The sequence below is a fragment of the Pelobates fuscus genome, chromosome 13 (genome assembly GCF_036172605.1).
Source record: "Pelobates fuscus isolate aPelFus1 chromosome 13, aPelFus1.pri, whole genome shotgun sequence".
Taxonomy (NCBI): Eukaryota; Metazoa; Chordata; class Amphibia; order Anura; family Pelobatidae; genus Pelobates; species Pelobates fuscus.
The window spans coordinates 98,301,611-98,313,791 of record NC_086329.1 but is presented as its reverse complement, the minus strand read 5'-3'; the positions used below and the strand labels follow the sequence as shown (position 1 = coordinate 98,313,791).

The window sequence follows — 12,181 nt, the reverse complement described above, 5'->3', positions numbered from 1 at the left end:
CTATAGTGGTCCTTTAAAATGCCCCTCATTGTCCATTTGAAATGTTGAGAGGTATTGTTACCTGAAGAACTCAATATGCATGATATAAATAAATTAAAATGAAAAAAAAACAGACCAAAAGTCCAATAACCTTTTACAAGCGTATATTTAAAAAGTGAATGACAATTTTCCTTTAATAGTATTACTGTAACATCGCTGCCTTGATGGACGATAATGAGGATTTAAAAAAAATATTTATATATATATATTATTTGCCAAATTTAACAAAATGCTGCCCTGTATGTCTTAGATTTGTACATTATGTTAGTAAATATTTTAGGGGAAAAAAAAAAAAAAACTTCCAACACCAAATCCCACAATGCTCAGACAGCCATGCATAGATCCATTGGTGGCAGAAGCCAACGTCAGCTAGCTACTACTGGAAATCTAATGTTGGAATGTCTACTTTTGTAACAAAACATCATACTGTTCATTTAAATAAAGCTTGTTCGTAAAAAAAAAAAAAAAAAGAAGGGAATGCTTGCTGCTGCTTGAACTACAACTCCCGTGATGCTTTGCAAAGCTAACCTACAGAATCATGCATTTATCAAACATTATCTTATATCAAACCATTAATTTCCTTGGACTAGTGAATATAGTCCAAACTACTATGTGATAGTTCAGTAATGAGCTGCGGCTGCTGTGACATTGCTGAGGGCAAAGGGCAGCCGGAAGTGACGTATGACAGTTCCTGGGTCAGGGCAGAGCTGCATGCTTTGCACTGTGTCTGAGCTCTGTGTCCTGTAATAGAGGTGAGACCATGGACATGTCTGTGGGTGAGACAGGAGCCCTTTACCTCCTCACAGCAACTACATTACCCCCAGGGCATCCTGGCTGGCTGGCTGGGATTAATAGGGGCTGCAGAGGGCACTGGTTAATGTGATACACAGAGCTATGGGATATAATGCACCATTAATGGATCATGATCTGTAATATATACTATAATTATTACATTTAAAGCACCCACTATCTAGCTGATTTCACATTTTAATGTAGTTTTATTTTGGAGCAGCCTATACATTGGTGTTAGGCAGTAGAGTGGGGTAAAATGGATCATTCTGATTTACACAATATATTCCCAAGTACAAGTGTTCACCCATCCTTTGTACAGCGCTACGGAATCTGATGACGCTATATAAATAATAATTTGCAGTAGTGCAGGATTCCCAATAATTATCCAGAATCTTTCTGATCTCTAAGGAAATATGGTCGAAGTATATAACCAGGAAAGGTACAGAAAGCTTTAGGCCATTGGGTTCTTAGTAATATTTAATTCTAGAATTTACAGTTTTGTTGTATACAGTAATAATCTTGGAGCAAAAAAAGGTAAATGCTGCAGGTTAGGAGTGAGGGATAATATTTATAGATTTTTTTTTTTTATAAAAACAAACAAAAATAGACACAGCATAATGAAGTGTAGCCAATTGGGGTGTTAATTTAAGCATCAATTCTCTGCGTATATTGTCCGTAAATACTGTAATTTAATTTAAGATTTAGAACTCACTTGTCCATTAACAGTATATTTAGCTGTACATGTCATTTGTGCGGGAGAAGCAGAGTAAGCAATTCCTACCTAGAAAATAAATTGCTGTAAACTTCAGGTCACTACAGATACGTACTATTAAAAGGTATAAACAGTCATTGTGTTTAAATGAACTGTTTTGGGGATTTTTACATAGTATATTAAAGCTGAATGTTAACCCTCTGTGTACCAGTGGCATGTGACATTTAATCCTAAATTTAGCTGCATTTCCTTTGTATGGACAAGTTTAATAAGAAACTGGTCAAATATTCTAGCGCTATTTTTTGGCCAATATCTCAGCTATTTTAATTCCTTCTATACCAGATTTCTTCAGATTTCCATATTTAAAGACCATGAACATGCAATTATCATTGAAAACTCTTAAGTAAGCAATCATGCACCCTTAAATTAGCATCTATTTTAAGTGTTTTCCCTTCTTCTTTATGCATTGCTGTTTCCTGTATTGGTAAAACATTCTACAGAATGCCCAAACAATTTTTCACTCTTTATGTAGGTAATGCATTTTATTACATGTCTATAGTATGTGACACAGGAAGAATGCTAACATCCAGTTGTGTTCTGCAGACTTGTCCTCGACGGAGCACCTATTTTCCAACCTTGGCTTGAAGACATGCGTCTTACTCAGCTCCTCGCCGCTTCACATAAGATTACCCTTCCCCGTGATTATCGGTTTGGGATGAGTCGACCATCAACAGCGGCGGCTAAAAAAAAAAACCCTCCTGCAAAGAGACGAAACAAAATATTTGTAGATACCGTCAGCGACAGGGAGTGGAAGTATTTCCGTGGAGACACGGTAAGTCGAGGTGTTATTGGTAGGTTCATATGCATACAGTGGTGGTATCCTCAAAATACATTTCTGTAAGTTGCGGATTTGTGTCTTTTAGTTAAAAAGTATTGATTTAATTCACTTCTTAATAAGATTTTCAATTTAATTGTTTTCTTTTTATTTTTTCTTCAATTTATATACCATCTTCCAAATATTAAATATGCGCAGCAATAACTTACATTCCTTCCCTAACGAGACAAATAAGGAATGAGGATTCTCCTCCAAAAGAGTTTGCAATGTACAGGCAATAGAGAGAGGAGAGAATGCATAATATAAGTTAAATTGGAGTCAGCCTGATATCCGGTCAGGTATATTGATACATTGTTTCAAAACTCAAAGTTTTTACAGATTATTTGTGAATCATTTTTTTCTTGAAAAAAATAAATAAATAAAAGGCTTCACCCTTAAAGATCTTGTTACGTGCCTGCAATCTGTTAAACTCTTGTGAGTGCGATATATTCTCCAATGCTGCTTGGGGTCATACAATATTACACTATTACATTCTTCTTTCTATTTTAGATTGTATTTTTTTCTATGTGTTTATTCAGAAGATAAGAGGAGTCTTCTTACAATCTAAAGCTTAATTTAAAGGGTAAATTTATGTTTACCATTTTACCACTGCATATATCCACTGATTGTGTGCACTTTGTTATAGAGAGTGTTTTTGAATTTGAATTATCTGGACATGTTGCAAATATCTTTGGTCTGTTATATACAAGCAAGAGACCTGTTTATTATAATTATTATTACTATATTATCTGATTAAATTCAAATCTATCACTTACATTTCAAGGTTGAAGTACTATTTGGAAAAGATACCGGGAAGCAAGGAAAGGTCACACAAGTGGTGCGAGCACGCAACTGGGTGGTGGTAGACAGTCTAAACACGGTAAGATTGTCATTTTAATCTACGAATTCTTTAATCAGAATAAATCATTTCACTTGTTTTTTTTTATTTTTTTAAGTATCATGCTTCTGCTCATAAAACCTGTTAGAACATAGAGCGAATATATATTTTTAATGAATTAGTAAATGAGAAAACTGGCACTACTAAGTTTTTTTTAATATTTTAACATTTTCTCAAATAAAATAGTTTCCTTAATAAAAAAAAAATAAAAATGGTCATCTGATAGCATGCTTGATATGAGCTGGTATTATGAAATTTCACAAATCGGCTTAGACCAGAAGTGGCGCAGAATTCCGACAAAACCGGGTAAATATCAAGCTGTTACATAGCTGAAAAGAGACTTGTGTCCATCAAGTTCATGAATGGTTTAACAGTTTACTGTCTGTTTACACCAGTGAACTCTTGGCACCTTAACTAATAGAGCATGCTGATGCACATTTAGAGGAAAACTCCCCACCCCATAACAACGTCAGCAGATTGAAGTTGTTATGGAGACAGGAGTGTCTGGGTGATAAGCTGAGAACGTTACCTGATTCACAGCCTCTAACTGGCCATCCATTTATATAGCTATTCCCTTTCATGGGACTTCAAGAGAACATATAGGTATATACAAATGTCCGTTTCTAGGTTCAAAATAGTCAGAAAAATGTGCTTCCTTAATAGTGTTCTTTTCTAGAATATGCTTACCTGGTAAACCGTGGGGGCACGGGCTAAAATAATATTTTTTTCTTTTTTTTTTCATCTACCAGGTTTAATTTACAGACTTTTTTTTTGGGTGGGGGTTGGGGGGAGGAAGAGGAATGGAAATATGTAATGTACGATACACTGTGTACTTCATTTTTCTCCCTCATACAGCATTACCGCTACATTGGTCGTACTGATGACTATAGGGGAACCTATGTAGCGAGTGAAGCCCCTCTTCTGCTAAGCCAGGTCTCTCTCGTTGACCCCACAGACAAGTAAGACACAATCGTTATTAAAATCTGGTCCTAATCTGCAACTAGAACACTATAGCATTAGACATACAGGTTTCGATGTCTAATGCTGTAGTGTTTCTTTAAGTGCGTATTAACAAGGATGGCTACTAGTGGTGGCAACTGAACGTGAGAAGTACAAAATGCCACTTTACAGATCAATGGAAAGAGCATTTAAACGGTATGCGGTTTAGACGAGTATCCCACGATACAAGAAGAGAGGAAAATCTTGATCCCGTAGGGTACCCTGTGCTTGAATGGTCTCATGGGTGTATGGACAGCTGGTAATGTAGTCTGCTGCGTGGGTAGTTAGATCATGAGGAGGGAAATGATTCAATGCCAGAACTCCAGACATAGTGCATTAAATCTGAAGTAAAAAAATAAATGTCCGGCCATCTTGGGAGTCAGGTGATTTTTATTTTCTGTTGGATTTGGGTAGTGGAATGTCCCTTTAAGACTGACTTAAATCAATATGTATAGAATATATGGGCACGACGAAAAATAAAAAATATGGATTTCCCTTTTTCCTGGTCAAAGCCCCCCAAAAATATTTACATTTTAAACCCCTTAAGGACCAAACTTCTGGAATAAAAGGGAATCATGACATGTCACACATGTCATGTGTCCTTAAGGGGTTAAGGAACAATTTTGCCTTTGATACATAAAATGTAGTTTTTGAAACGTAGAACGTAGAAAAACAAGTTACTAAACGATTGTTGGTAAACGATTGTTGCCGCTGGGGTTGGTACAGTCCTATTGCATTTGCTTCTTGGTCAGCCAAATAGTTGAATGTGCTTGTACTATTGTACATGAAGTTACCATCAAAGAAAAAAAGCATCTTACATAAAATTGATAAAGAAATGAACTAAAAAAAAAAAAATCTTAATTGTAGATTGATCAGCAATACTCACAAGAGACGCATCTGTTTTTAAATTGTCGTCTAGACATTTTTTGTTTGTTGGTTATTTAGACTTTTTCCATGTAGGCATTGGGTCTGTCTTTGACAAATCAAACGGCAGCTAAATATTATTGAATATTTTTTTACTCGAGGAAACCTACAGATGTAGAATGGCGGTATACAGAGGAAGGCGAAAGGGTGAGAGTGTCCTTGAGAACTGGACGCATAATTCCAAAGCCTGTCTTGCAACGACGAGATGGGATCATACCCGAGCAGTGGAAAGGTAAATCTATAATCAGTTTAACAAAGGAGCTGTTATAGTCCCTTTGGTACAGCCTGTAGATTGAGCAAATAGATTTGTAAGAAAATGTACTTAAACAGTTCATTCCACCAAACGTCTATTAATTCAAATGGTGTTTCGCTAAGATTATTTGCTTATTGGGCGTAATGGTGATGGCCTTGAAGGGACAGAACATATTTTATTAATTTCTTGATCTTCACCCTTAGAAAGATTTCTACCGAATCCAAGATATTTTGTAGCTTGGAAAAAAAATAATTGGGGTTTAAATTCATGTATGACTTTTGCTTTCATTTAATTATTGAGCTTGGGAGATTATCATGGTGTTTTTTTCATACATTACAGAGATATTAGGTTTGTTTGTGGATATGAAATTGTGTTTTGATGTACTTTACCAATGCATACATACAGGCTGTACTCCATCTGAATATGCATGTAAAAAAACTTTATGGACTGTTTAGTGCAATTCATTTTTTTATTTTTATTTTATTTTATCGTGCCCAGCACACTTAGCCAGTTGATGCTCTCAAATCCATGTTTGATAGAATTGATCTTAATTTAGAAATGTAAATACCGCTGGAGCAGGCAGGTTTCTCTTGCATGTTTAATCCATATAGGAATGCATAGTCTTCTAATCATTGTTATTATTTGTATTCATTTAAGATGGCCCCAAGGACACCTCTGTAGAAGATGCCCTAGAAAAGACTTACATTCCCTCCCTGAAGACCTTTCAAGAAGAAATCATGGAGAAACTTGGCATTGTAGATAACCGCCGTTTCAGGAAGTCCTTCTGGTATTAATGTACTTTGACTTAACCGTGGCCATTGTTTGCACATATCGAAACGAATGGATACAGGCAATGAGTCAAAACCGTCCCAGGAATACCTCCAGGTCAGGTCAAGTCATTCGTTCAAAACATCTCACCTTCTGTTAAAGACTTATTGAACTTCACCTACACAGATATTAAAACCAAAGTGCTGGATAAGACAGAACTTTTGAGTGTTTCGTGGTTATGGATTTAGTAAAACCGCGAACTCTCATAGTTTTCAAAACACACTGAGACTATGCTTTGATGTGCATGTAGGCTCTTTGTTACAGACTAACATCATTTTATTTTGATATTCATAGAGCTTTTTGACTTTGGCAAAATATTTGTTTCTTTAAGGACAGTAAACAATTCCTCTTCTTTCTGTTGTAAACATATTTGTGGGAAATGTATTGCGTTCTGGCCATATCTGCAGAGCAGAATTCCCTTATCTTATCTATAAAGGGGAAAAATGTAAGATGTAATTATAAATTAAACAAAGATTTACCTTCATGAAAAGTATTTTTGCTAATTTAACAGACTATTTGGGTTGTTGAAAAAAGTCCAAATACTTTCGGATTGGCAAAATTTGGTGAAAATCTACATTTTCTGATTTCTTGCAAATTGGTTATTCTCTAAAGTCCAGTTGGTTGTTTTTGGTGAATAGCACCAACATTGCACATCCACCTTAGAATAATTTCTAGTCTGCAATAAATAAATCAACAGAGAAATTGGTTGAAACCCATACAAAGTGTGAAAACCAGATATTAAACACTGAAAAAATGAGCAAACTCAGTCCAACCTGTTGCATTAAAAGGCACGTTGAAAAATAATTTTTTTTGCAAACTCAGCCACATAAACCTGCAATATTTGGCCGCTTACCAGGCAAATGGTATAAAATAAATGTGGGTACCAGAAACTGTTATGCTTTTATTATTTAAAATAAAATGCATGTATTATAGCCTTTTTTTGTGTGTATATACTTATAATGCATACATGTAAGTAAATATTTTTTTAGTGTATATATTTACTGAGACTCCATGAGCATGGCTATATTTAAAGAGACAGCCCAAATACAAAAATAAAACAAACCATTGTTTAGTAGATATATTGTCAATGAAAACAGGCATGCAATAATTGTGCTTTTTTTAGTGGAGTTATATCCAACAGCTTACAAAAGCTGCAGATCTATTGTCTACAGCCTTTACAAGCCTTCCCCTTATAAACCCAGCCCAGACTTTCTGTGGATGTCTAATCAGTCTTACCAATGCAGCTGAATGAGAAGTCTTTGCAAGGCATGTGTAAGCAGGTTCATTAATAAAAGTGCCAATTTGTATTGACATTGAAAAGAACACACTCCAGCAAGCTAAAGTGATTTAGGGGTCAGGATTGTCCTTTTAAGCCCTCTTTGTTCCGAAGTTTATCCATCATAAGATAAGTTAAAATAGCTTGTGTATATGGTTGTAAGGTGGAGGACAATTTCATCCATCACTAATCCCAATGTGCAAATAATGCCAATCTGTAATTCATAGAATGTTAATTTAGAAAAAGATTTCCCCGCAGTGAGAAGTTCATTTTTTCATAACCTAAGAAAATTAGCAAAGAGACTCTTAGGAATCCTTAGAAGTAGCTTTCTACTGAAACCAAAATAACTTTTAACTTGGAAAAAAATCGATTATGATCAGGAGTTAAGTTAAATGTGTGCAGTGCTGCTTTTATTGACTTACTTAAGGAACTATCGAGCGTGTAATAACAGTAAGTTTTATTACAGTATTTTATCCATAAATGAGTGATAGATGTTTGTTTTGTGTATAAGATGTTGTGTTTTTATGTATTTCATAGTTTAGATGGTGGTCATTATAAAAAAAATTGGTAGAGATTTGTGCAAACGTGAACTGCTTGGTAAACAATGAAAAAAAAAATCTATAGACCGGGCACAAGAAGCCACTTGGTATCTCGGTAACTGTCACCATTCCTGATCACGGGATTCAAGTTAAAATGTGTCTCGCTGCTCACACATGCAGAATATAGACGCGAAATTTCAATCACGAAGTAAATCTTTTGAAAGTCTAATGCCACTGCATTAGACTCCTCAAGCCTGCTGCCAAAGTATTAACAAACCAGACATGCCCTTATCACCTAGGTACACAAAAAGTGTTAAAGGTGCCAGTTAAGTTTAACAATTGAGGGCAAACTTTGTTGGTAGGTTTCCAGCTACCTACCCTTAAGAGTTAAAAAGTAAATCAACACCAATAGCAAGTGGCCATAATCCCTTCTTACCAATATGTACTCATATAAACTAATCGCGCAAGAGGAAAAGGACACTTTCCATATCCTCCGTATCCAGGCTTTAAAGAAAATATTAATAGGAAGTGGGTTCTACTGTTGACTTTTGCTCAATCCACCACAGATTGCAAATTAGGGAAACTGTTAACCTTGTGCACACCATATACAGTAACACAAGGTTCGCAAATAAAAGGGCACCTTAAAATTATCCGAACTTCCATCACTTCGATCCAGAGTAATACAGCTCTGTCACAATAGGCTACCCAGATATAGATACACAAGTACAAACTTATATTGGTCTTCATCAGAATTTAACTGATCCTCTTGCAAGCAAAATGAATAAATGTCAATAAGTCAGACAAAAAAGGGAAAGTTTTTCAATAACACATCACCGTGTTTATCTGGTGTGTCCTCCTCTCACTTGCTTTCCTCGTCCATGAAAATAGCACAGCCACTAAAAAATGGGGGCAAAACATGTTTTAGATACATAAATGAGAAAAGGAAAGTAAAACAAGGATTAGTTAGATTAAAAACAAAAGATGGAAGGTATGTACAGGTGATACTCGAAAAATTAGAATATCGTGCAAAAGTTCATTTATTTCAGTAATGCAACGTGAAAGGGGAAACTAATATATGAGATGCATTACATGCAAAGCAAGATAGTTCAATAAATAGTATGTGTTTGTGGGGAAGTTTCAATAACCAACCATCTAAACTACTCCAAATTGGAACATGGACACAGAGTAAAACTTCAAAGTTAGAAAAAAGCTGAATGGCTGCGTCTCAAATGCGCCCCTTCAACATCTACATATACCTGGCAAAGGTACATACGGGGGTATTGCTGTACTCAGACGACATAGCTGAGCAATATATGAAGTATTATACAGTCGTAGCACACATAAGGTTTGCAAAATATACTGTGCAAACTCACTTTGTGTGTCAAAAAGGCAGAAAAAATGCTTATTACCACTACACTTGGTACAAGCTAGTGGAAAAATGATCCCATTCTAGGGTTCAAAATATGGCTTTTGAAATACCCTGGGATGTCATCTTTAAGAAATGGTATGGCTTTATGGGGTATTTGGTTTATATAGCCTGGTAAAATACTCTAAAATGGGACATGGGCACATCGCAAAAATGTAAAGTTTGAAAAAAACTGGAATGGCTATGTCCCAAATGTGCCCCTCCGATGTCCACATATACCAGGCAAAGGTACATACGGGGGTAGTGCTGTACTCAGCCGACATAGCTGAGCAACATATGAAGTATTAAACAGTCCTAGCACACATAAGGTTTGCAAAATATACTGTGCAAACTCACTTTGTGTGTCAAAAAGGCAGAAAAAAACGCTTATTACCACTACACTTGGTACAAGCTAGCGGAAAAATGATCCCACGCTAAGGTTCAAAATATACCTTTTGAAATACCCTGGGATGTCTTCTTTAAGAAATGGTATGGCTTTATGGTGTATTTGGATTATATAGCCTGGTAAAATACTCTATAATGGGACATGGGCACAGCGCAAAAATATTACGTTTGAAAAAAACTGGAATGGCTATGTCCCAAATGTGCCCCTCCGATGTCCACATATACCAGGCAAAGGTACATACGGGGGTATTTCTGTATTCAGCCGACATAACTGAGCAACATATGAAGTATTATACAGTCGTAGCACACATAAGGTTTGCAAAATATACTGTGCAAACTCACATTCTGTGTCAAAAAGGCAGAAAAAACGCTTATTACCACTACACTTGGTACAAGCTAGCGGAAAAATGACCCCATGCTAAGGTTCAAAATATGCCTTTTGAAATACCCTTGGATGTGTTCTTTACGAAATGGTATGCTTTTATGGTGTAGTTGTAATATGTAGCCTGCTCAAGTGCTCCAAAGTGGAACACGGACGCATCAAAACTCTCCATGAAAATTCACACTTAAAAACGTTAACTTGTCACGTCTCTTTTACAGCACTGTAACTTCACAAAATATTGCCAAAGACATACAATGGGGGTGTCATTTTACTCAGAAGACTTAGCTGAGCATAATGTGGAGGGTTTGAACTTAGTGGCACATATGAAATATACAAAATGCCCAGCAAAAATGTAATCCGTATGTAAAAAATGCCCAAAATAATTTTTTACCACATACTTTGGCATATATTGGTTAAAAAATGGGGGCATGTTAAGGCACAATATGCACCATATGAGATACCCTGGAGTGTCTACTTTTACAAATGGTAGGCCTTTGTGGGTTTTTTTTAACAGTCAAACTGTTATAATACCCCAAATGGAAGCATAGGCTCATTAAATCCGTCTCTCAAAATTCTACTGTGAATACTGAAAAGGACAGATCTCCTGTATGGCACTGTAGCTTCACAAAATAGTGCCAACGACATACAATGGGGGTGTCATTTTACTCAGCAGATGTAACTGAACACAAAATAAAACTATGTACGGGAATAGCATACACCAACTTTACAAAATACACATGAGAAGTTCTTATGTTATAAGTTTGTGTGCCAAAAAAAAACACAATTTTACTCCAATATTTAGCAGAGGTTGGCGGTGAAATGGCTACGTAGAAAGTGTCAAAACAACCTTAGGTAAATAGCCTGTGATGTCTACTTTATATAAATATATACTTTTGTGTGGCAATTTTGTTTTCTTTTATGGCTATTAAGCTTACAAGACAAACAGACCAAATTCTAAAATCGCTCCACATTAAAAGTTTATTTTACTCCTTGTGCTTTGTGACCTGTAACTACCAAAAAAACCCTGAAAATCCCAGACCCATTATATATTCTGTAAATTAGAACAACTAAATTAATTTATTTTTAATCACTTTCTTTAACCTGCACTAATTATGCACACAATATTATTGCAAAAACTGTAAAAAAGCATTTTCTGTATTTTTTTGATAATAAATAAGCATATATATATATATATATATATATATATATAACATCAAATTAAAGCCCTTTCTGTCCTTTAAAACACAGTATATAATATGTGTCGGTGCAATAATCAAGAGAGATGCAAATTGCAGTTGAACGCAAACAGCAAGAACATGTAAAAATTGCTTGTGTCATTAAGCGTAAGACAAGCTTCTGAAGCTGTGTCCTTAAGAGGTTAAGAACGATCACGAATAAGGAGATATTATTAGCATGTATGAGGGAGATAACATGGGGAATACAAATAAATCTTGTTAAAAGTATCTACGATAATCCAGAGAATGGCATGGCCCTCAGACAAAAGGTGAGATGATACCGATCTGATGTTTAAAATAAAAAAATAAAAGGCTTAGTATTGCTTATTAGTGTCTGCTAGAGTGACTGGAGGCATGTTAGCCCAACGCTTCCCGAATTTCTAGATCTTTTAAATAATATTTAAATCATACTTGTCGTGTTAAACATTTTAGCAACTAGCCAATAATACCACTATACAGTTTTATGTTCAGAATTTTGACCACCTTGCCATCAGCATAGCTCTAAAGATATCATGGATGGAGAACATGTTCACCGAGGTGTACAGCCTCCCGATCAGTCTAGTTTACCCACCACCAGTTCTCCCCTGCTCATAGATCTTGTTCAGGAATCAAATGGACAA

The 12,181-nt window shown here is 35.7% G+C and overlaps 1 protein-coding gene across 1 annotated transcript; it reads left to right on the top strand.

Annotated features, from left to right (window-relative positions):
* The first annotated feature begins 718 nt into the window (after positions 1–718).
* On the top strand, positions 719–7,251 carry MRPL24 (mitochondrial ribosomal protein L24). The gene is made up of 6 exons (XM_063439836.1): positions 719–791; positions 2,147–2,375; positions 3,202–3,297; positions 4,171–4,274; positions 5,340–5,470; positions 6,149–7,251. Exons 2-6 carry the CDS (start codon positions 2,193–2,195, stop codon positions 6,283–6,285), a joined length of 651 nt encoding a protein of 216 aa, XP_063295906.1. The 5' UTR covers positions 719–791; positions 2,147–2,192; the 3' UTR covers positions 6,286–7,251.
* The last annotated feature ends 4,930 nt before the right edge of the window (positions 7,252–12,181 follow it).